General features: G+C 49.5%; 1 protein-coding gene across 2 annotated transcripts in view; it reads left to right on the top strand.

Moving 5' to 3' along the window:
- WLS (Wnt ligand secretion mediator) overlaps positions 1 to 22,844 on the top strand; it is a 38,439-nt gene extending 15,595 nt beyond the window's left edge. The window contains exons 2-12 of one of the 2 annotated variants that reach the window (XM_054833763.1): positions 1,219 to 1,491; positions 10,780 to 10,904; positions 12,075 to 12,236; positions 13,204 to 13,340; positions 13,731 to 13,947; positions 14,080 to 14,177; positions 14,533 to 14,596; positions 15,479 to 15,622; positions 17,252 to 17,335; positions 18,818 to 18,971; positions 19,484 to 22,844. In XM_054833763.1, the coding sequence (XP_054689738.1) occupies positions 1,219 to 1,491; positions 10,780 to 10,904; positions 12,075 to 12,236; positions 13,204 to 13,340; positions 13,731 to 13,947; positions 14,080 to 14,177; positions 14,533 to 14,596; positions 15,479 to 15,622; positions 17,252 to 17,335; positions 18,818 to 18,971; positions 19,484 to 19,593 (1,568 nt within the window). In that variant the 3' untranslated portion in view covers positions 19,594 to 22,844. The remainder of the gene's footprint in view (positions 1 to 1,218; positions 1,492 to 10,779; positions 10,905 to 12,074; positions 12,237 to 13,203; positions 13,341 to 13,730; positions 13,948 to 14,079; positions 14,178 to 14,532; positions 14,597 to 15,478; positions 15,623 to 17,251; positions 17,336 to 18,817; positions 18,972 to 19,483) is intronic. The other variant, XM_054833764.1, reaches the window with a different exon arrangement.
- The last annotated feature ends 2,256 nt before the right edge of the window (positions 22,845 to 25,100 follow it).

Below are 25,100 nucleotides of genomic sequence, written 5' to 3'. Positions count from 1 at the left end.
AAAATTTTCCTCTATAGTCAGCAGCGGTGGGTGAGCAGAGACCTTTGGAGCGTCACGGAGGCAGCCAGCTTTCCTGCCCTTTTCCACGGAGGTAGCCTTGGCGAGGCCGAGATGGGTCCCACGGCGAGTCTGCAGATGGCAGGCGTGGGTGGTGGCCTGGGCTGGGTCAGGTGCTGCTCTCTCCCTTTACAAGGATTTGGGCCAGCTGGCATCCCCTGTTTGAGCACAGTCCCTCAGCAGCTGTGGGGTGGAGGTGGGGCCAGCTCTGCTAGCCGTGTGGCTAGAGAGCAGCAGAAGTATTGGTAGTCTTTCCAAACAGCAGCCATGGCAAAAATCCACAAGAACGGTCCATTGGCCATGGTGCCTGTGAGCGATAACCTCACGGGATAGAAACTTGTTTGCATTTACCTTGGTTTTCCAAAGATGTTTTGCTTACCTTACTAATTTGAGCTACGTTGGGATGAGGATGTACCTCCGCGTAAAGAGGGAGTGTGAAGCGGCGGTGGTGCTCGTGCCACGCTGCCGGGAGGCTCATCAGGTCGTCCTGGCCCAGGGAGGGCTGCACCCCCTTCTTCCCTCGGCACGCTCCCCACCACGTTGCTGCTGGGTGTGAAACTAAGTAAGAATTAATGCAGCAATATTGAGTTTATCAGTGCTGGGAGCTTTTTTTTATTCCCCTAGTGTTTTTAAAAAAAGAATCGCGTGGTTCAGCAGTGCAAAAAGCCTTCCTGCCCAAGGAAACGTGGTTGTGCGTGGTTCAAATCGCTGCGGTAAGCCTTGCTCCGCTCCTCAGGACCACAAGGTCTAGGATTAGTTTATCTGTCTAGGTTTGCGATAGCCACGTTTTGCATGTGGATTTGCTCGAGCGAGCAAACTAGAAGGGTGTAAGCGCAGACAAGAAGGGTGTAAGCACCGACAAGGTGCCAGTAACTTTCGGTATGATTTTGGTGTAACTGAGGTGTCTGAGACTGAACGAGCAGATTCCAGCTGCTTCAGCTAATCCTAATTTGATCCAACTACAAAGTCAGTAATATGTCTGTAGATGTAATAAACTTAATTACTTGACTGCAAGATCAAGGAGCTGTGAAGGAGAATCTTTTGATGCATTTATTTTAAATTGCCTTCAAGTAGTTGAATGGGGAGTTGCCTATTTTGGTGGGGAAACCACTATATAAGATACCTAAAGATGCTAAAAATGTGGTTCTCTCCCATTTACAGCTCCCAGCCCCACTACAGCTGTTCCTTACACATCAGTGAAGTGCATTGACATAAGAAAAAACCACCACAAAACCAAGTGGCTGATGCCCTGGGGACCCAACCACTGCGAGAAGCTCAAAGACTTCGACGAGGCGGTGAGCAGGCAGATCGAAGCCAACGATATCGTGTTTGCCGTGCATATTCCCCTCCCCAGCAAGGAGATGAGCCCCTGGTTCCAGTTCATGCTTTTCATCATGCAGCTGGACATCGCGTTCAAGATGGACAACGACCTAAGTAAGTCACTGTCTGTTGTTTGCTGGGTGCTGACTGTGGTCGAATTCCCCAGCGTGTTTCTTTTTGGTTTTACCTTGCACCGTATGTTAACTGCTACGTGCCTCCATACAGCGAGGCGATACGGGAGCACGTTCTAAAGGTGGGAATCGGTAATGGGACACTTCAATGTGTATCTTTACAGGAGAACTGCTCACGCTGCACCAGTGAGTAGCTAAGCAGATGATGAGCAGGTTCCCTGTTAAAGTACGTAGGCCACCAGCAGCTACACTGGTTTAAATCCAGCAGATTTGCTTTCACAGCATACGCACCTGGGTTTCATATAGTTTTTCCAAACATTCCAGGATGCTGAGTGCACAGCAACAGTTTGCAGCCGATAATACGGCCCAGCCCTTCCAGCTGCTGCTTTTCTGCCGCTTCTCACGTCCCCATCCCGTCCCTTGTGCTGGCTCTGCACGTGCCTGGCTGTGAGCTGCGTCGTGCAGCCGCCGGGGCAGGAACTCGGGTTTGGCCGGACGAGCTCTCTGACCGGCTGGCGGGTTGAGCTGGTCACTGCCATGCCAGGTAGTGCCAGGACCACCGCAGAGGATCTGCTGGAGCAGGTGAGGAGTGGGGATGTCCCTTCTGGGGACATCGCTGTGCTCCAGTTTGGGCATCTCGCTCTGTGTGGAGGTGGTGAAAAGCAGTGTCACGAGGTGGGGTTGGGTTTTTTTACTTTTATAAATGTGTCTGCCCCAAAAATCCTTTATATCAAGACTTGAACTGGTTACCGGTTTCCCAGTGCTGAAGACTTCAAGCCATGCTCTTCTGCTCTGTGTTTGCCAAGTGTTTTTGTGTGGTGAGTTTCTAAACTGTAAGCCAAAGAACTTAGTAAACGAAGTTATTGCTCCGTAAGTTGACATGAGGAGCTCCTAAGAAGGAATGCTCGTGTCTGAGGTTTTAAACATGCATTCTCCGTTGAGCACCAGTTGCAGAAAAGTTGATATTTATTTACCAAAGCTTTGTCATAATAACAGCTTTAACTTTTCTTCAGTTTGAGGTTATTTGTTGGTGAACTCCAGTAGTTGCCCTACCTTCCATCGATTGTTGTGAGACATATTTTTTTTGCTAGGATTTGATAAATGCAGATGGAAAATACCTTTTGGCCTGGAAACAGTGATCCAGATTAATTGGAAAACCATATAGGTACAGGAACAGGAAGAAGCTATCTTACTGGGATTCACCCTTTATACCTGGAAGAAGATAAAATATGCAGAAACCCCCCCCCTAAACACAAAAATAACCCTAGAAAGAAAAAATCTGCAAAATTATGTCAGGAGCAGCAAGGGCAGAGTGATCTGGTCCTTAGTGAAAGAGGTCGTATGTGTGTTCACGTGTTTTGCTGTGCTTGGCAGAAATCCCTCCCTCCAACAGCTATAACCTATCAATAACTAAACAATTCACTTCTCCAGCTGGTCTGCACTGGGGCTTCTGTAGCTCTTTCTCTGGCTGCAGCCCATCTTCTGGCTCTGGCTCCAGTGTTCACGTAACCGCGTGGGGGATCGGTTCAGGGAGCAATTCTGGTTTAGCAGCTGGCTGCTGGGTTGGGGACATGGACGTGCAAACGCAGGTGCTGGTGCCGGGGGGGAGCTGGCACCCCAGGAACTGCAGCCAGGTCACCGCAGATCTGCTGAAGCTTTCGTGACAGCTTCACGTTTCCTTGACTGCCTTGCCTGCTCAGCATGGACCTGTTCCTTAACGTATCATCACTAAGATAAGTTAAAAATGAGATTGTATAAAGCTTACATATGTATTCTTACCCCTATAATTATCTCTAAAATACAGAGAGGGTAGCTGTGTAACTTTATTAAGGCCCCAACTTCTTAGCCTTCAATAGGTGATTGCGTGTAGAGAAATAACGCTTTGCTCCGAGGCTTTTAGAGTCAAACCGCTGAGCTGGAGTCAGTACCTGGCTGAGCACGTGGGAGCAGGTTGCTAAAATGCTAAACGAGCTTTTGGCAGTAATTCCTCCTGTAAGTGCAAAAAGCCTTTTCTTCAGGTCATTATTTGTGCTGTGCAGTGACCAAGTCCTTCAAAGGTGGGAACTTTTTTCTGCTTTTAAATCTCAAAAAGCTTGTCTTGGGCCACTCTCTGGGTAATAAAAACAAATTTTGGGGGTGAGCCCTACCACTTCTGCAGCTGGGAAAGACTCATTTTTGGTCATTAGCAGTTCAGTAGCTGCTGCTGTTCTTTGTTGATAAGAAGCATTTGGAGATGAGGGACATTAATACTTCTTCTGGTGTGAGCTTACTTGGCACGTCTTGAAGGTTTTCTTTCATTGACTGAAGAAAGTATGTTAAAACGTTGTTTTCCTACGCTTCGTGCCAAGCTGAAGGCAGATGTAAATTAAGTGTAAAATCTAAGAAACTAGTGAATAACATAGCTCTTGCTTGCTAGATCGTGTTGTAACAGATTAAATAAAAATAAATCTTGTTAAGCCAAAATAATTGCATATGTGTCTCTCTATCTTGCTGCTAACTTTGCATTAGTGTTAAAAGCTTCATTGATCAGACAGTTGGAATTGGCTCCTCAGAAGAGTCAACACTAAAGATGTGAAATAACCTCATCTCTTCTTTTAAATTGACAATTTGAGTTTCTTCTCTCGAGCTTTAACCCAAGACCTCAAAGCCAGCAGTCACCCTGCTGTGGCTAATGCCAACAAGGGCTGGTACCAGACCAGGGACGGCTCCTGGACGGCATCGCGGCAGTTAAAGCCGCTGCCAGTCGTGATGATGACTGTCTTGTAGCTGTCTTGGATCATCTAGGAAAGCAGCACTGCCCGGTAACTGCAAATGCTCTTATTATCCACCTGAAGAAGCTGGCTGCCTGTCTCCCTGGGGAAACATCCCAGTCTCCGCTGGGTCTGAAACCCTGCAGAGCGGTCCCAAGACGTTAAAGTCGCTGCGAGCCATGCAGGTCCTGGGCTCGGCCGTGCTCCCCTTTTCGGTCTTCACCAGGGACGTTGCTGAGCCACATCTCAAACCATCGCCCACTTTTCACGGCAAAGGCGCTTGGTTATCCTCTTCCCCTGCAATTGCGAAGCAAGGCCAACACACGGAACAAAAACCTGCATCCGCCGTGAGTCCGTGGGCTCGGGTTTTCCGGGGGCCAGGCTGCCGGTCGGGAGACGTCAGGGTGACTCAGGGCTGACGCAGGCGCTTCCCCTCGCCTCGGAGAGCCGGAGTCCGGCCTGTGTGTCAGCCAGCAAGGGTTTTCCCAGGGCAGAGGGGAAGGGCAGCCCTGGCACGGTGCCCCGGGGAGCTGCCCGCAGCCATGCAGGGGCTGAGCATCCCAAAAGGCCCCGTGGGACTGGCACCCTTCAGAGGAGGAACCGGCCTTTATCGTGATCACCTTGGGAACTTGCTCTGGTCTTCTGTAATACAGATGTTTAGGAATGTTTTAAAAATGCAGATGTTCAGAAATGCAGATGTTTAGAAGCTGAGTTACTTCCCTTGTGTTTATTCCCCGTGGAAAGCTGGGAGAGACTCAGACTTGCTGTTTCTCTGAGGAAAAGGCTATTTCTGTGCCCAAGCTGTCTTTGTCCTTTTTTGATGCATTCAATTATAAAAAAACCCTTTCCAGAAGAGGGAAAAGGCGGTGGACAGAGAAATGAGATGAAGTTATCTTAAAACTGCTTGTACCTCAATCGCAAAAGCTGCAATGGGAAATCTTAGCGCTGCTCAGGAGGACGGCACCATCTGCAAGCAGGACCCGCTCCCGCTGTGGTGCAAAAAGCCCTGTTTGCAGGGACCGCAGGGACTCTCTGGCACGGAGCAGCGGCCAGAGCCCCGCACGGCAGCGCCGGTGTGCAGCCATCCATCCGTCCCTGCCATCCGTCTGCAGCACTGCCGGCCACGTCCCCGGGGGAGCAGCGGCTGTCCTCCTGTTTCCAGCCCTAAGGAATCTCCTGTGCACAGAAGGCTGCTTTTAAAGCTGAAGTGTTGCTCCGTTATAGTGCAATTAGGTCGGATTCCCATGGCTGGATTTGAGGAGTATTGGGTGTTTCAGGGGAGGGATAAAGGCTGTTCAGCTCGTCGAGGACCGTTCTCCAAAATAGCACCTGCTTTCGGAAGGACCGTCCCTGCTCCCGGGCAGGAGGGGGTCGCACCGGCTCCTGGAGCCCCTTCTCCATCCCCTGCAGAGCAGCGCTGTGGCCCCCCCACGGATGGGGTTGCTGGTAGTGAGTGTGCAAGTCCCCCTTCCCTGGCAGGTTAGGTGGTCGTCTTTCTGGTCCCTGCACATCAGCTTCACTTTAAAAATTCATTCTTGCTTTGCTTTAGTTGTTGCTTGTTGGCACATCTTGCTGCTGGGCTCTCATGGGCAGGATACCTCGGAGAAAGGTGGGAGGATGTGCTCTGAGCTTGGAGGGGATTTCTCGTTTATTTTATTTAGGTTTTGGGCTGGTCTCCTGCCATGAGTCTGAGCCGTTTGCATTTGGCAAGCTGCAGTGTTCTTAACAAGGAACACCAGTCCTTCTCTCTGAACTGCTTTGCAGCACGACCTTCTACGTGCCAAGAAATAATTCACTGGTATCCGTCCCAAGCTGGAGCAGGGACGTGGAGGCTGCTCGCTCCCCGACTGCCACTGGCATCAGGACCCCCCGGAGCTGGGCTCTTGGCCTTCCTACCTTGTGGAAAAGTAAACCTGAAATTGCTTCATATTGACCTGACGTCTAGGAATGCAGCGGCCCTGAGGAGCACAGAGTGGTGGTTGCACTGTGCTGGGTATGGGATAACGACGCCTTTGTTTGTCAGATGGCGTAACAGTATGGAGGGGCCTTTGCCGGTTTTCAGTCTAAAAAAAACCCAACTTGTTTCCTTCTCTTTTAATATCTAGTGAATTTAAAATGTTAGTAAGTGAGAATGACTGCTGGTTTCTTTGCAGTTGGAAAGCAATTGTGTACAGTTGGATGGCTCAGCACTGCAGACTCCTATTCAAATTCATCCAATTTTGGTTTCTTTGGTAGGTTCTGTAATTTTAGAGAGCTGGTGAAGCATGGAAGTGTGATGCAAATAATTCTAGCATTTCTTCTGTTTGCTTGCATACGTTTCTTTCCAGACAGCTGTATTAGTATGCGGCTGGCACAGAGCCATCTTCCGAAACAACTTCTCTATTTTTAGGCTATTGTAATGTGAGTGAAGATATCCGCTGCTAATATCGCACTATAAAGTGAATCATGGAAAAGATCTTGGGCACCGAATGTCTGGCAGTAAAATGCCGATGTTGAAAAAATATATTGGTGGTGCTGGGAGCGTGACAGGTCCTGGGGAGTCCCTCGCTGGGGGGGCCACGGCTCTGACCTGCTTCAGAGCATCTCACAGCCCTACGAATGGAGAGTTGTGGATAAAGCTCCAAGCTGCGAACCCCAGCAGGAGCATGTCTTCTCCTCGCTGGTCATCCCTGGAACGCGTAATCATCCAAACAAACCCGTCTTATTTCTGTAGGGGTTTAATATCTTATGATACTGGTGAGGTTGTCAGTGCTTGAGCTGCTAATATCAGAAGTGATTTACCAGGCTCCGAATTATCTAGACGTTACCTACGAGATCTGTGAAGGCCAGGTTAGTCTGGAGCATGCCATGAAGAGGTGCTCTGACATGGTCCTTGTGAGATGAAGTTTCCTGGCACAGGCAATTTCGTCTCTTGGTGCTGAATAAGGCGGAGATTTCAATCTACCTATTTCTACCTTTTGTTGTTGGGAAATTCTGGAAAATCTTGATTAACGTGCATGGAGGAACTGAATAATTGCTTTCCTTGAACATGTTAGCATTTGGGAAGCTAAGCACAGGTTTGCAGTAGTTTTTTCTCTTCCTTCCTTGCATGTATTCAAGGCTCAGCCTTGAATAATTAAAATACTCTGCTCTCTCTCAGCACTTCCAGAAGTAAAAACTGACTTGACTGTCAGTCTCTTGCCTCTTACCTGTTTTGATGGTAAATAACACTGTTTTAAAACACATTTCTTTTATCTTGAAGCCGAACATGGTGGAGCATCAGCTGCTGCTCTGCTTCACATTGTGCCCGTGTGCTTGCCCAGGCACGCAGCCTGCCCTTGGTACTCAGACGGCTTCAGGAGGGTTCATGCTGTGCACGAGAAGGGCACACACCCCCAGACTGTCAATTCACCAGCTGACAGTTTGGTATTCGTGTGAATAAGTCGTGAATCTTCTTAAAATTCAGTTCTCTGCCAAAGAGCGTGTCACTGTCCATGTTTGTTCCTCTCGGACGATGGGGACTGCTAATGAGAGCGCCCTGGTGTAGGACATCAGTCTGCTGTGCTGAAATACGTGTGTGTGCCTATATGTCTGTATGTATATGGACATATGTAGGCATTCTATATTGACCATCTCGATGGGTCTTGTACAAAACCTCTGTTCTAATGGGAGGTGTTACCCCGACACAGAGACTGGTGGAAATTCAGAGGGAGGTTCTGATCCCTTGGTCTGGAAAGGCACACACTAGTGTATCGCCTGCCTTCTGGTTTTCATACTCGATGGCAGCAGCAACATTTGGATTACAAAGATGAAATAATGAAAGCTGTTTTTGTTGGATTTAATCCCAAGCATTCCAGTTGGTTTTATGGCTTCTGAAATGAAGTTTGTAGTTCTTTTGAGCTGGGCCAAGTCTAACCTTATGTTCCCATTTATCTGTTTTGCTGGTCTTCTAAATAGCGGATCTGAGATGGCAAATTCATGTTTCATGGAAACCTAACTAATGGTTGCTGTGGAAAGGAACTTCATATCAATCTGGATGGTATAGATCACGTGCACAAAAAAAACGCTGAGAAAAATCTTGATGCATCCACATCAGATGCATAACAGAGCCACCTCCAAACACTGTATAAATAGCAAGTCTAAACCACAGATACCATCCACGCCCCTTCCCATCATTTTGGATGAGTATGCCACCACATATTCTCAACAAAAATATAACTGAAAAAGATGGCAAATACATGGGACGCGCAGCGCTTGAAAGCCTCATGTTTGCTTGTAGACATGAAACAGCTTCCCCTCAGAATTATGAAGACGAGATTTTTTTCAGAGCTGAACTTCAAAGCTCATCAAGTATCACTGTGTCTGCAGCCCGTTCCCGTGCGCGGGCTGCTGCTGCGCGAGCAGGCAGCCCTGTTTTCATCCAGACCGTTCCTGGTGAAAAGCTACGGGCGTTGGCATCGTGTACGCCTTCCGCATCCTTACAGGACAGAGCGCTCACCGCGTCTGGCTGTGCAGTGACGCAGCCCTGGTGGAATGTGTGTGTGTGTCAGCGTGGATCTGCAGAGGCATTTCTGACCTCCTGAGCTGAGGAGCGTGCCACAGCATGCTCCCAGGGAGCTTGCAAGCGTGAGCTGTTTGCAGTGAGAGCGTGGTACTTCCGCACTGGCACAGCAAGTGGTCCTGTAGCCATCTTCCAATGTTTGTCCGTGGCGGATGGTCCTGTAGCCATCTTCCAATGTTTGTCTGTGGTGGATGGTCCTGTAGCCATCTTCCAATGTTTGTCCGTGGAGGATGGTCCTGCAGCCATCTTCCAATGTTTGTCCGTGGAGGATGGTCCTGCAGCCATCTTCCAATGTTTGTCCGTGGCAGATGGTCCTGTAGCCATCTTCCAATGTTTGTCCATGGCAGATGGTCCTGTAGCCATCTTCCAACACTTTTCCAGCGGCTGTGGCTCTCGGTTTGGTGATCTATGCAAAGAGGCTAGGTTGTAGCATGCACATGCTCGTTTCAGAATGTGTTCCTCCCTCAGAGCCTTGCCTGGTAAATGGGAGGATTTTCCATCTGGTAGAGCTCGTACAGACTTGCCTCAGGTTTTTAAAGCATGTTTATGTGTTGCTGCTTGGCAGACTTCAACTGTAACTCTCGACTTCATGAACCTGCTCAGTTGTGGCACCTAAATAAGCCTGTTCCAGCCCCATTTCATTCTTGCAGCGATGACCTCTTGGCAGCATCCCAGCAAGAGCACATGTAAAAGCAGTTACACCCCGTCCTCTTTCTGTGAACGTGCCGAGGAGAGGACGAGCTGACTCTTTCTACGCAGATTTGATGTGGTGACCTTACCTGGGCATATAAACTCTGTGTGTGTTGGTGCATCGGTAAAGGCAGAAATAAGTCCGTGCTGCTCCGGGGGCGGGGGGTGCGGAGAGGAGGGCTCCACAAGTCTTATGTAGAATGAGTTAAGCTAAACAATACATATAGAAAACATCAGCTCCAGCACGTGCGGTCATTTCTGAGGTTTTTTCCAGCAAGGCCAACATTGCTAAACTTCAGGGGGTTTATTTTCTTTTTAAAGGAACTTCCTGTGGTGTTTTCTTATTACTCTGGGAACCCTGGCTTATCTTTTAAGAGCAGAGGATCCTAGTTGTGGGCAATTTTGAAGCAATTTGTACTTTTGGTGACGCATTTTGACTTTTCCTAGCAGTGCCTTTCCCTGCCTCCTCCCTTCCCGGCCCACCCAAAGACCTCTGCGCCCCGTTTTGGTTCTTTCTTATAACATCTCTCTGGTAGAATACATCTGTGTTAAGGGGTGTATTCTAGACCCTTTTATTCAAGATTTTGGGCTTCAGTGTTTATGGATGGTGAACCTACAGCCATAAGAAACCTAAGGTTACGTTGATAGATGACTTCTGCTCTCATACCTAAATGAACAAAATGTGCCGTTGGTTGCATGGTTTCTCCTTTTTACAGTTCATCTAACCATATACAGTTGTATACTTCACCTTTTTTGCCGTTTTCCGTAACTAAACGCTATTTCAATGTTGATTTAAAGCAAATCCTATGATGCAATACAGTTGTTTCCTGAAGTGGAAGGACCTATTGCATACTTTTGCATTAGCTGCAGAAAGTCTACGTTGAAGCCTGTCTTCTTGTCCCTCCACCAGCCTGCAGCAAAGAGGCTCCTGGATTGATTCTTGGCTTACTGTCTGTCTCTGCAGCTGTCTAGGTCCCAGTTTTATATGAATTATTGTTCCTAATGCTATATGGATAAATAATGCTCTTCACCCACAACTGTAACACAAACTATAAGTCATGATGTATTAGAAAGATATCAAACCTTTATGACCAGTAAAAATTCTTTCTTCTCTACTAGAGAGGAGATAAATGTTTTGGAAAAGGTAATTTGTTTGGAATGCAAAAATTTCCATTCCCCTCCATAGCTGTGTGCCTCTCAGAGGTCCTTCCAGTGTTGAGAGGCTCTCCCACCCTTCTGATGTTCTGTACCATTGCTCTCTAACAAGCCTGATTTCTCCTTACTTTTGCAGAAGAAAACGCAGAAATTACCCTGGATGTGTCATTAGCGTATCGCGATGACATGTTTGATGATTGGGAAGAAATAGCACATGCAATAGAGATCAGGAAGCTGAAATGCACCTTTGGCTCACCAAAAGTAAGGTGTTTTGATGGCGCTGGAGGTGGGGAGGTGTGGGAGTGCAGTGGGAGTTGTCCTCTTCCTTTCCTTCATGGTGCTTCCTAGAAGCTCTGAGTTGTTCAGTCATAACTTTCAAACGTGTCAGCTTTCTCTTGGCTTAAAAGCTTTGAAAACCTGATGAGCTCCGCATGCAGTTGGTTCTGTTTGGTGATACAAGAGAAGGGGATGAAGTCAGAAGTAGACTTAAAACTGTAAGGATGAAGAGGTGTGAGGTGTTGCAGAGGCACTGTCTGGAACTCGAATACTTTCAGATCTGTATACCCCAAACCGTCCTAGAGAACTTGGACCTTTCCATCTTGTGCTTCTGTGATGGACAAAACCTTGTTCTTCAGGAGCGGTGAGGAAGTAGCCCACCAGGGACACTGCAGCACTCAAAGAACCTGGAGAGGTGGGGCAAGAGTTTCTTAAAATAACTTCTTAATGCCTCAAGCTACAAAGCTTAGGAGCAGAGAGCACAGCTAGCAGTTGAGAACAGAGCATCTTGTTTAAATAAAGATGTTTCTTTTTGTGCTGCAGACTAATTCCTGTGCTTAAATTAATCTGGTGTCTTTTTACCATGCTGTGTTTTTCAGCTCTGTGTCTTGTTGTCCCACTTCAGAGTCCCTCTCAGCAACCCACTTAGGTCTCCGGTAACACCGGCACTCTCCCATACAGCCACATATGCACAGTAAATACATACGAGGTGCGGAGGGGAGTGTTGCTGGTAAAACAGGGCTTAAGAAACTCCAAATCAGGGCATGTGTGAGAGGGTTGCATATTTTGTTCTGACTCAAGTTGTGCTTGCTGAGGAAGGAAGCTTAGATCCCAAAGCAGCCTTTCGTCTTGAAAGGCTCCCATGACTTGAAGTGTATTCAAGACCCTGAGATGTGAACCTGTTTGAGGTCAAACGCTATTGACTCAATGACCCAAAACAATCAAAAACTTGATCAAAAATGTCCCCGCACTGCTGATGTTCTCCAGACTTGCACAGACTCTCCCCAGGCCTTGGGAGAAGGTTGGAATTAGCAAACGGGCTCTCGGTGCTAGCAATGGTCCCAGCATTAGGGCTGTTGCAGACCCTCAGTGTGGAGGGCGTGCTGGTCCGTCCGAGGCTCACTGCCACGTTGGTGCTCTGTGCCCTTTCACCAGACCCTGGAATCTGAAGGCCGTCACTATGACTGTGACTTTCTTCCCTTCATGGAGATTGGCAGCGTGGCCCACAAATACTACCTCATCAACATCCGCCTCCCTGTGAACGAGAGGAAGGGCATTAATGTGGGCATTGGGGAAATCAAGGATATCCGCCTCGTGGTAAGTGTCCGTCTGGCCTCCATCCGTGTTCGCTGACCCCCGGCCGAGTGGCTGTGCCCCACGATGCCACAGTCAGCAAGGGCATCTCCCCCGGGGCTGTGGCAGCTCCTGTCTTGATCTCTTTGATCCACAGCAAATGTCCTACTCTTTGTCACGGGTAGCTCCTGCCTGCAAATGTGCCTGCCTGCCTTCCTGAGCGATGCCTTCTTTGCCCTCCCCGAGCCTTGAGCAGTGCCCGGTGACCACCTCCAGAGCTGGACCCTTCTCACAGCTCCGAGAGGTCTCTCTCCTCCCCATCACAGTCTGGCAGAGTCCTCCACCTGATTAAGCCCTGCTTCTCCTGGATAGGAGCTAGGGAGGAACAGAACAGCAGCATTCAGGGGGGTTCTGGTCTATCTTGGAGTTGGCCATCGCCACACAGATGTTTGGGATGGCTGTCAGCTATCCCTGCTGCTGCCCTGCCTTGAGACTTGGTGGCCATGGGTGCTCCCAGCTGGAAAACCTCCCACCACCGTCCCTCTCAGCAGAAGCAGCGAGCCAGCTGGCTGCGGTGGCTGCAGACAGCGGTGGGAGGGCGTGTGTCTGGAGAAATGCATCAATTTGGCTGATGCGTTTCCCACCCGTGGTGACTTTGCTTCATGAGTATCTTGTTACTTGTCTGAGAGCAACTCTGCCAGTTTTTTCCATGCTGTATCAGAGTGCCCTTCTTGACGGCTCTCCACCTCGCAGTGTGCTGGCATTTGTTTTCAGGACTTTTGAAGCGTCCTCAGATGGCCTGGGTGCTAAGTAGGCACCTGCTCCCTTTCCTGTGTTGGGCAAACCACGTCTTTCAAAGAGTGGTTGCGTCTTCGTGTGCTTACACGTACTGCCATGTACGTGCCTCTCCTGTCAGCTCCTGTAAGGAGAAGCATGGAGTAATGGCGTTAACCCCCGTACGGCTGTTGCATTCCACCTCGCTTTTTCTTAGGGCATCCATCAGAACGGAGGCTTTACAAAAGTGTGGTTTGCCATGAAGACCTTCCTCACCCCCAGCATTTTAATTATCATGGTCTGGTACTGGAGACGGATCACGCTGATGACACGCGCTCCTGTCCTGCTGGAGAAGTGAGTAGGGGCTCGCGTGCTGGGCAAGGTGACCCTACAGCCAGAGGACCCTGACCAAGGTGGTCGCTGCTCCCTGGCAGAGCCCATGTTTGGGGAGACAGGAATGGTCTCTTCTCCGTCCCCTCCCTCCACCCAGGCCTCTGAGAGCAGGAGACATCCGTAGCTTCTCTTTTCTTTAACATTAAACCCATAGAGAATGAGTAGCTGCATTTGCCCGCGGCAGCTCGGAGAGGCCTTGCCCCAGAGGGTTTGCTGTGGGAGGTGACACCCCACTGCCACCACCCAGAGTGCCAGAGTTTCCTCTGTTGCTCTTCATGCCCAGCTTTGGCTTCTGGGGCTCTCGGTCCTTGCCTTACAAACTGGAAAGAGATGGTGTTTCTGCCTCTGCAGGGTCATCTTTGCTCTGGGAATTTCCATGACGTTCATTAACATCCCTGTGGAGTGGTTTTCCATCGGATTTGACTGGACTTGGATGTTGCTCTTTGGAGACATTCGACAAGGCATTTTCTATGCTATGCTCCTGTCGTTCTGGATCATCTTCTGCGGAGAGCATATGATGGTGGGTACAGCGCAGAAGGGAATGTGGTTTCCAGCCCCACTTGCAGAGGTATCTGGCGACCCCCTTGTACTTGCTGAGTGTTGGAAACAACACTATGGGAACTCGCACCAAGTGAGAGGACTTCAGGCTAACTTGCTTTTCCTTTTTCTCCTCCTCCCCACCTCTTGACCTTCCAATTAGGACCAGAACGAGCGGAATCGTCTCTCGGGGTACTGGAAGCAGGTTGGACCCATAGCTGTTGGCTCCTTCTGCCTCTTCATCTTTGACATGTGTGAGAGGTAGGTGCAGTGCTGCTGTCCAGCCCCCGCATGCTGCTCCCCGGGGCGAGCCGTCCCCAAGCAGCGAGCAGAGGCTCCTGGCCACCTCCTGCAGCAGGGACCAGCAGTTTAACCCCAGGGGCTGGATGCACAGCCCCACCTCGTGAAGCCAGGAGAGGCTCTGGTGAGCATGCTGGTGTTTCCCAGCAGCGTCTCTTGTCCCATAGGGCTGTAAAGAAACGCTTCCCACCTTGTCTCCTCCTCGTCCCCGCAGGAAAGCGGCGTGGCTGGCTCTTTCCAGGCTGCAGAGCAGACGCGGGGCTCTCTGAGCCCGTTGGCTCCTGTGGCAGCTCGGTGTTTTCTCTCCTCTTTGCAGGGGAGTGCAGCTGAAGAACCCCTTCTACAGCATCTGGACCACCGAAGTTGGCACAGAGCTGGCCGTATCCTTCCACCCGGCTCGGGGCAGGCTCGGTCTGTGTCGGTAGGAGAGGGAGGTGTTCCCCTCCTGCCAGATACCTGCGGGGTGTGGGGAAACCCTCCTCCTTTTGGCAGGCTGGGGCTGTGAGGTGGGGCTCGGGAGCTGCTGGAGATGCCGATGTTTGGAAGAAGCAGTCCTGGCAGGTTTGGTGCTGGGTACTGCCAGGGACTGGTGCTGTGCTTATGGGAAGTCACTGGAGAACTGAACTTCTCCTCAAGATGTCTGAGATTTGGGGGGAAGCACGGGGGATTTAGGTCCTGGGTGTCATCACGATAACCCCGCTGCCAGTGCCACTCTGGCAGCGCCCGCTCTGCTTCCCCCGGCCCCAGCTGCGACGGCATCTGCTCCGGGGCCTCCGTTTGCTGCCGGTACTCGGGCTCCCGTTGCCGAGGCATTGCCATGAATTACTCTTCCGGGTCCTGCTGGAAGGCCTTGCTTTCGCTGCCGTTCATTTGGGTTACCGGGCTGAGATGAGCTCACGCGATTAGTGTCCCTTCCGCGGCATCCGGCCCTCTGGCAGGAGCCTCTGCGGAGATCGTGCTGGTCGGCGACAGCTTCCCAACTCTCTGCAGATTTGGTGTGGGCAGGCGTTTCGGTGTGTCGTTCCCTCCTCGCTGCCGTGCCGAGCACTGGGGGACACCAGAACGTGTGCTCCCCGCCGAGCCGGGGGGCTCACCCAGCTCTGCCCCGTTCACGGGCTGGCTGCTGTCCTGAGTGATCGCTGCCGGCTAGGAGGGTTAATTATGAGCTCTGGGGTGATACTAAAATAAGTGAATTGCCTGAACAATGTTTTCTATTGTTTCTGTTTAGCTCGTACCATTTTCTCTTAACGTATGCTGCGCAGATGGCCTTTATTATAGTCGCGGGAATCTGCTTGTGTCTGTATTTTCTCTTCCTGTGTTTTATGGTCTTCCAAGTGTTCAGAAACATCAGTGGAAAGCAGTCAAGCCTCCCAGCCATGAGCAAGGCTCGCCGCCTTCATTATGAGGTAACGTCCCTCCTTGTGGCACAGATTCTTTATTTTTAAAATGCATTTTTGACCTTAAAGTCTGTACTGACACTTTCTCTATCCATATAGTCCTGGATTGGAAGATCTGATCCACTGTTGTGAAGTTTCTTCTTTACGCGGGTCCTTAGTCCCAGTGAAGTGTTTTAAACTGTCAGGAGGGTACATGAGCTGGCTCTCCTCTTCCATGAGTACTTGCCATCTCCCAACTTACTGACCAGTGTTGGAGGATGGAAGAAAATTGGCCAAACTACCGTTTAAATTACTGTGGAGTGTAAGCCCCTCAGCTCCCTGTACCTCTGTTTCTCCTTCTGTAACATTCATGATCGTGTTTAATGGAAAGTATTACTAAGAGCACTCTGCTTTTCCATGGCGTAAATTCAGATTTTGGGGGTTATCTTTTCCTAACCGAGTTGCAGGAGGGAAACCGTGCCGCTAGGATCAAAATGCGACGTGTTCAGCTCATTACCCCTGTTTTTAACCCGTGATTTTGTATGTTGTTTCTGTCCTCGCTGCCTTTATCTGCTGCAAAACACGGGGGGCTCTCTACAAGTCCTTAAGCTGAGAATGCCTGTTGTTTCCATGGGTGTGTAAATATTTATCACCAACGTTGTTCTGTTAAGTGATGGTCACTTCTGATTTAAGCAGGCCAGTTATCACCCATCGGGGATGAGCACAAAAAAATGGAAAATGGGACTTGCGAGAATTTGAACAAGATACTGAGCATTTTCTCCTTTTTTCCATCTTTCCCTTTAGCAAGTGGCACAGGACTTCAGCTCGTGTAGAGCTGCTGCAGCCATCCTCTGCATACAAACATCTGGCAAGCGTGAATCTGGTCTGGAAGAGTTAAATTAATAGTCATTTGTTGTCACAGTGTGACATAGCAATTACGCACATACTGACATTTCCACTAAAATTCCAGAAACAAGTTAAAAAAAACCAACAACACACACAAAAACAAACCCAAAAGAATTTGTGAGTAAAAATGTAAAACTAGTGAAGGCAAGTACGGCACGCAGACAATTCCCAACCAAGTGATTTTGAGCCATAGTTTGTCTTAGAGTCTATAATTCTTCTGTAATAGCCAGCGTAGTTTTGACAAATGTCGAGAATCGCTGCAGTTTCCTCCCAGACAGACTCTGGAGGTGAGGATTAGTCTGGTACCAGTGCCCGCGAGCAGAAACACTGACTCGTCTTGCTAAGCCGTGCAAGCTCTCCACAGATGTTTGTTTAAGAAAAGCTATGAGCTCTCAGGCTGGCTGGTGGATGAAACCCATGGCTTACACTGACCTGCCTCCTCTCTCGCGTTAACTCCTGGTAAATCAGTCGCAAAAGCGAATGTAATGGAAAGCAAGAGCTGTCCAGACATGCACACCCCGCTCGAGCATCCGGGAGGAATGCAGACGTGTGGGGAGCGGAGAATATGGGCTGTCCTGAAGACGACAGAGGAGTGGGTGGAGGTTGTTTTGCTTTGGGGTTTCGTGGGTTGGACCCTTTTTTTTTTTTGCTTTGCTCTTTTTCTTTTTTAACCTTGTGTCTTGTATATGCTAAAAACAAAAATGGGTTTTGTGGATTCTGTTAATGTGACCAGTGACATTTCTCTCTAAACAGGGGCTGATTTTTAGGTTCAAGTTCCTGATGCTCATTACCCTGGCTTGCGCAGCGATGACTGTCATCTTCTTCATCGTGAGCCAGGTGAGTGACGAAACTCGGCTCCGTCCGAGAGCATCAGCCTCCGATTCCAGCTGCTAAGGACATCGCCTCACTTGCTGTTCAGACAAGGCATGCCTGTTAGGAGCAGATGTGATGATAAGTTGCTTTTTAAGAAGTCGTTTTCATTTATTTGAAGCACCGCCATAAAATTGCTGAGGCTGAAGCCTTTGGCTCACGGTAAGGTTTGGGGCTGTGCTGTTTGAAATATCAGCCAACGCAATTTAGTCATTTCTGAGAACTCAGCAAGAGGAAAAATGTTCAGTTCACACTGAAGGAATCCGGTGGCTTTGTATGCCCACAGAGAAATAACAGAATTCGATCTTCCCTGGGTTGACTTTGCAACCCTGCTGCTTCCACCAGGATCTACACCTATTTGTTCTGAGCTACGATGCATCTCTCTGTACAAACGAGCTTATATCGCTGCTTAAATATACTTTGGTGGTTTACTCCAAGTGACTTTTAAGATTACATCTGTTTCAAAGATGTCATTTCTGGTTGTTGCTAAGCATAGGCAGCTCATAGCTTCAGGAGGGCCGTGGGTGCAGCCTCGCAAGTCCAGGATCACAGAACTACGGGTGCAGGAGCCGTTTCTCCCTCGCTGCACCACTCACGCTTTGGGGTGCGGCATGGGTCCCAGTGGAAATTACAGCAGCAGATGGTTCTGCTTCTAAAAATCCGTTAGACTGAAGCAATGGTTTGAGAAACGCCACTTGGCAATTTCAGTCATCGTTGGGTGCTGGTGACCAGAACTGTCGCCGTGTGCGGACATGGAGCAATCTCCTCCAGCTACTCTCTCCAAGTTGGTTTAGCTTTCGTCTTTCCCCCTTATGTCTTTTTCTTTACCAGAAAGCCAACATTTCAGTGTGAACAGTCTGCCTATCTTCAAGTAATATTAATATTGACGATTCAAGTAATATCAGTGTTGATATTTTCGTAAATCTTGACGAATCTCTGCGTGTCTAAGGCTGGTGCTGTCAGCCTAGGCCCCTCTCGTAAGGCAGAAGCAGCAAGCAGGCATTCAGCACATTAGCTCTTCGCATTATTCATGCTGGTTTTCCTTCTATAAAAGGTCTATTTATAGAAGTCTAATGCTTTCAGATGTAACTAGTTGTCTCCTAGGTACTGCCCTTTGCGTGGCAATCCTTGCTGAACACAACAGTTACGGCAGGGATATAGCGCAGAGGGTGAGAGATTTTGTCACATTTAAGAATGATAAATCACAGTTAAAGAAATCCTGGTGCAATCATTTTGTAAGGACCATTTTTTTTTCCTGCAGATTGAGGCTAAAGAGGAGAATCCCAGCCTGCCTTCTGCGTCACTGAAGCTGTTATATTCCATTTCTGTTGAATTGATGCTGTTCTTACTGATTTCACTCCAAATTACTGCTTTAGGGCATCACTTCTGTATTTTTACAGAATTTGGTCTTACTGACCAGCCCGTGTGTGTCTGCTTTCTCCCGGGCAGGTGACCGAAGGCCACTGGAAGTGGGGGGACATAACGATACAAGTGAACAGCGCCTTCTTCACCGGCATCTACGGGATGTGGAACCTCTACGTCTTCGCTCTGATGTTCCTGTACGCGCCATCGCACAAGAATTACGGTGAAGACCAGTCGAACGGTAAATGCCTCTAAATGATCTGAAGGCTGTCACGGGAAGAAAGCGACATAAAGTGGGCGATACCTTTTGTGCATGGGGTTTTTTCTGCCAAAGTGCACGTTCAGCACATTGAAATGTTATGCAAATGATGGTTTGGTTTTCCTGGCAGACATTTTAATTAATGACAAGGTTAGACCCTTCTAGATGGTTTTTGTACTTTTTTAGCATTGCCCAGTTGTAATTGTGTAGCTCAAATGGAGGGATGGGGAAAGGAGAAAATAGAAATCTGGGCAAGTGGAGAATGGCAGTGCTGTTGGATTCCTTTATCAGTAGTCTTCAGTAGCGCAGAAACCCTCCTTTGCCGATACACTTGTGTTTAAATAACTGTAAATAAAAGCATTTATAGAAATGCTGTGTAGACTGTAGCACAGGTAGCTCCTGAAAGCCTGGAGGGAATAAAACGGATCTTTTGCTTTCTAATTGTCAAATATTTTATTGCGAGACCAGGCTAACAGAGCAACGTCCTTTCTCAGGTGACCTGGGAGTAAACAGCGGGGAAGAGCTCCAGCTCACCACCACCATCACCCACGTGGATGGCCCGACGGAGGTGTATAAGCTGGCTCGCAAGGAGGCTCAGGAGTAACGCTGGGACGGGCTCAGCTGGGACCCAGACCGGGGTGGAGAGCAGAGGACAGCACAAACCCTCCGGGACGAGACCTCTCTGACCTAACTTGCTTCTCGAGCACCCCGTACCTAGTGTATTTTCACAGAGCAGTGGCACCGAGCAGAACATTTGTAAACTCTTTAATATGGTGTAGTTATTTCTGGGGGGAGGGATAATGTATATTGTGTTACACTCAAGCACGTAAAAACCTGCTAGAAAAGCATTAAGGTTGCAAAGTCGCACGTTCGGAGGTGGGGAAGGGGCAGAGCTGACATGGGGCAGTTTTTATTTGCCTACCATGTGCCTGTGCATAAAGGTGGTGCAGGGAGCTCAGTCAGCGAGCACCTATTCAGTACTTCAAGTTTTCTCCTCATGTGCAACTTCAAACAAGGTGTTGGTTGGGGGGGACACTAAAGCCTCATTTTAAAAACATTTAATTCCACCATCAGAATTGTATTGAACCTTGTCTGAGGTCTTTAGTACAGCCCTGCGGCAGCTCCACAGCAAACCTCTGTCACTTGAATGCGACACGGCTGGGGAAGGGAGTACACTGTTTGGAATACGTAAGAGTTTAGTAGAAGCAGCACCATGCTTTCTCAGTAGGTTTTCCAGCTGTTTGTTAAATATAGGGGAATGTAAAAACTGGATTCCTGAGCTGAGCTGCAGGAGAAAGGAAAGCTCCTGTTCCCAGAGGTACCAGTCCTGCAGCCGGCTCCTGCCTATTCTCAGCCCCTTTGGCTTCCCTTGCTTTTGTTGTCCTCCTCCATCTTACTTTTCCGTTACGGCTCTTTCATTTTTGTGCTGCTTACGTGCCATGGGGAGAAGAGAAAGGCCACGGGAGGGCCGGTGCATCCTTGGTTCCCATGCCTGCGAGCTGGGCGAGGGATGCCGGGCAATCCCGCTCCTCCTCGTGCTGCTGGGACGGAGCACGCTTGGCAGAGCTGGATTCTTCCAGGGATTATCGGGCTTGAAAAAATCCACTTGTCACGCACTAATGTGGGTATTTGCTTTTCAGAGTTAAGGCAGACGCTGAGGTCGCTCAGCCCCATGCTGAGCCGGGTGGCTCTGGCTGTGAGACTGTTGGCACTGCAAGGGGAGTGGGGACTGATTTGGGGTGGAGGCTTAAACTGGGCCGTGCTGGGGACCGGTTAAGAGAAGCGTGCAGGAGGAAGCATGGCCGGAAGGGTCTGTGCTGCCCAGGGCACACCTTCCAGGGCCTGGAGGATCCAGTGGTCCTCGTTAGCTGGCAGTAGTAAATGTCTGTGTAACTGCCAGTAACATGGAACTCAACCTCCCAGTTTAGTCCCTAAAAGATAAGGGACTGTCTGTCGCTGAAGGGTCAGAGATTAGGGAGGGGGGAAGCTTCCAACGCTGCTGATGGCCAGTCATCGCGGGTACTGGTAGAAACGCTGTCCTGCAAAGGGCGGTGCGTTGTCCTTGGATTCTTAAAACTTCTGAAATTACACATCAATTGTTAGAGTATTAAGGCTGCAAAATGAAAGTAGAATTGGGAAATATCAGAAGTGAGATCACCCACAAAACCTTAATCCATCTCCAGCCAACACGTGCATTGCGACATGCGATTGCAGGCCGTTGCCTGCTGGCTTTACGGTCATGTTCTGGTTGGGGTGGGAGTTCGGGGCTCTGGGCAGGAGGCTGTGACGCCTGGGCTCTGGTTTGCACCAGGAGGTGCTGGTTCATCACGGTTCCCAGCCCAGCAAACAGCTCGGACTTGGCGATGCCCGTCCGTGGCTGTATTTGCACGGGGCCGCAGCTGAGTTCAGCTCTAACCATCCCCGTCACCGTTTCAAGCCTGTTGGTAACCAAATACAGCACCGACGTTCCTTGCCTTTTGCTTTCCCCTTCCCCATGTTTCTTGAGACAAGTCAATACTTCAGCTGGGGTGGGGCGTTCAAATAATTCCTCCTTATTTTCCCAAGCCAGCAGGGACTGGGGCCAGAAGGCAAGTGCCCCTCGGCTGCACGCCCCGTCTCCTCAGCAGCCTTTCCCCCGCAGGGATTTCACGGGGACCTGCCGCCCGTGCCGAATGAATCGCACCAGGAGGTGCTGGGCTGTTCGATCCCAGTAAGAACGGCACTCTGTAAACGAGCATTTAAAATACCATTTATTAGAGCTCACTGTGAAGAAAGAGAGGATAGCGTAGATAATCTTGCATCCTTTTGGTTGCTGGGAACCCCAGGTTGTGCACCATCGAACGGGTCTCTGATCAGGGCGCAGCACGCCGGGCAGACCCCGTCTGCAGAAGGGCTGCTCCATTTTTAATTAGAGCTGCTATAGGATTTTCTTAGCGATTCTGCTCATTGTGGTGTTCGCCCCCACCAGCTCCCCCTGCCCCTGGCAGCCTCCCAGCCTGGATGCAGCGTCCGAGCCGAGGAACGCTGAATGCATCGCGCCAGGTGAAGTCCCTCGTGTGCTGCTACGTCTGAGCGCGTGAAGTCGCTGGAGCACGGAAAGTGCTGAACATTACTTAAGGAGGTAGCTGTGGGTGATTTTGGATACTTGAACGCTAATAATTTTTTATAAGTTTGGGGGCGGTTTTTTTGTAAAATGGGATGACAGTGCTCCTGTGCTGAAAGAAAATGTGGTTTAAAAGAAAAAAGAAAAAAAGGAGGGGGCACACTTACTGTATGTGGAGTAAGTGCTGGGACCGCACCTTCAACACGGATGGCAAAATGTAACTTGGAAGCAATTTACATAAGGAAAATAAGTGCTAGTAGGTCCGAGCAATGCTCCTGCTTGCAGTGGTTGTTGAATTACTAAGTGAATTAAATTAACACACATCATCGCAACTCCAGCATGTTCCTCGCTGACTGCTCGACTTTGCAACTTTAACGTCCTTTTTACATTGGGTTCTTACGTGATATTTATGTTGTTCCGATAGGTGTGTCCGTGGTTTCTTTTACAGCTTAGTATAGCATTGCATTTGTAAAGGCTCCTTACAAACGAGGAATCGCAGCTTTAAAACCAAATTTTGTGTCAAACACTAACAATTTGTTTACGGGGCGCGTGTATGTGTGTGTGCGTGCGTGTGTGGTTTTTTTATTTCTTAATTCCTAAGCCCTACTCATACGTCTCAGAAATAGTCCCTGGATCTTATTAAAATATATCCTTTTTTTTGTTTAGGTTGAATTCAGTTTTTACAGAATGCTTTAAGCAACCTGGAAAACGTGTAGTTTTGTTAATTTAAATAAAATATACAATATTGTGGATTTGTGGCCAGCCTGCTTCACTGACTGAGAAATCATAGCTTTTCTGCTGTGATCGTGTTTGCTTTTATTTGGTCTTTTACTTCAGGCAGTTGCAAGTCGCACAGCTTCTTGCTGGGGAAAACGGTTGACTCACTCGGACAATTTTTTCCCGCATCTCTCCAAATGCTTTGCAGTGCAGAAACACGGTGCTTCCACTAACGCTCATGGCTTTTTGGCTTTTGCTTTAGGACTAATCGACAGCAGAGCCGTTTCTGCTTTGCGTCTGGCACGTCGGTCACAGCTGCCCTCACCCGCGGGACCAGGATGGGGTGTCGAGCCCCCCCGTTCCCACCCGTCCTGGGCGGCTGAAGTCTGCTCCCACGGCAGGGCGCAGCCATCGGGTTTTCCTTCGGGCTCTGGCCCCTGGACCTGCCTGGCCCCTCTTGCCAGCTCCGGAGTTGTCAGAGCTTTGCTGTGAACTTCCATGTTGGCTGTTACCCCATCGCGACGTCAAGATTTGGGCGTCCTCCTCCATCTGCTGCCGTATTGGAAGGTGCTGCCTCCCGCTGCTCGGAGCCTGCTCTCCCCCACATTCTTCCTGTCTATAATCCAGGGAAAAAAAGGGTTTCCCAGGATTTGCACTGAAGGAGTAATGGAAAATTTGATGATGACAGATTATTGTTAATAGCAACAGGCTGAAGTTCTCATTGCGATAGGGGCTGCCTTGATATTTTTATATTTTATATTTTGATATTATTACAGGAGAGGGGAACTGGGCTGCTGAGTTTTAGGCAGAGCCCGTGGCTCCATTTCTGCTGCAGCCTGTGTTGGCTACAGCTTCCCCGCCACGGCGAGGAACTAGGGCTGCTCAAAGACAAACTGGAGGCAGTACAGCACTGTCAGGATCTAATGAATTTCAAAAGAGCAAATTCATGAATTTTAAATAACTGTAAAACCACTGCCACCCTCCCACACTGCCTCCCCCCCGGGTTACCGATGTGGGCTCTGCGTTGGCCCTGGCAGGGCTTTGCTGCCCTCTGCTGCCAGCAGAACACGGCTTTCAGCCAGATGAAAAAATAATCCTAAATCCCTCACCTCTCAAAATGTGGGAAATTTGCTTATTTATAGACGTTCCTGTTACCTGCAAGGTGCTGCTCGGGGTCCGAGCTGTCCCAAGAGCTTCTTGCTTCTGCGCCGCCGGGCAGGGACACGGTGAGAACTGGAGAGGAATGGGGAAAACTGCCCGAGGGTTTCTGTGGCCAAAGGTGGTAGGAGAAGGAAATGGGTTACGGTAGAGCTTTGTGGGCGAGCTGGGGACCACGGCTCTGGAGGTCAGCAAATGGCCTTTGGTTGGAACAGTTTGTTTTTCTTACTAGACCCCTTTTTGTGTTTTCTTAGAAGTCTGGGACCAGAGTCTTTTTGCTCTAAAACTGGTTTGTGACTGAAGAGCAGAGCAAGGAGCTGCCGCAGGCTCCAACGCAGCCTCGTCTGCCGTTCCTTTGCTCCCAAGGTGAGGTGTGAGCACGCAGCGCTGGGCTGGTCTTCAAACAGAACCTCAGCGTTGGGCGACAGCGATGCCCGGAGCTCCCTGGGCTCCCTCCTGCAGGACCCATCCACAGCAAAGGAGCCACGTGAAGTCGATGCTGTCCCTATTCTGGGAGGTACTGGGGGAACTGGGCTTGTAGCCCCGATGCCCAGCCCTCTGAAAGGGCACGTTAGATGTAGGAAAGGCTCAGGGAAGGGTGATGAAAATGATCCAAGGTCATATGGCTGTGTCTCACCGCATGCCTGCTGGCCACAAGCTCCAGCAGCAAGGCTTGCGGGATGGATCTGGCCAGTGTTTCCCAGCTTAAAAATGGAAGGAGCAACTTGTGACAGGGTGGGTTTGAGTGTCCCAGCAGCGACCCAAGACTGTCCCCAGCCTCCAATGGTGCCGACGAGCACTGGCTGGGCAGAGGGAGGTGCTGGCGTTTTCTCCTTGTCCCACGTAAACCAGCAGTCCCCAGTGTTGTGGGACACTGAAACACATCTCCTCTCCCACCACAAATCCTGCAGCCCAAGGATTTCATCATGATAAAGATAAAGCATTGGCTGTATTGCCAGGGAAAGGGTTGCAGGAGACGGAGCTGTAGGAGACGAGATGTACAGAGCTGGGGACTGCTGCTTGCGTCCGCTCCGGTTCTTGTTATAAATGACCATCACTCTTGCTCTCAAAGATGAGACACAGTCAGTGCATTTTTAGGGGGGTAAAATAAGCAATAAGCAGCAACAGATTTA

Source organism: Grus americana, chromosome 8 (assembly GCF_028858705.1).
Source record: "Grus americana isolate bGruAme1 chromosome 8, bGruAme1.mat, whole genome shotgun sequence".
NCBI lineage: Eukaryota > Metazoa > Chordata > Aves > Gruiformes > Gruidae > Grus > Grus americana.
The sequence above is the reverse complement of the archived record's forward strand: the minus strand, read 5'-3'. Positions and strand labels throughout refer to the sequence as shown.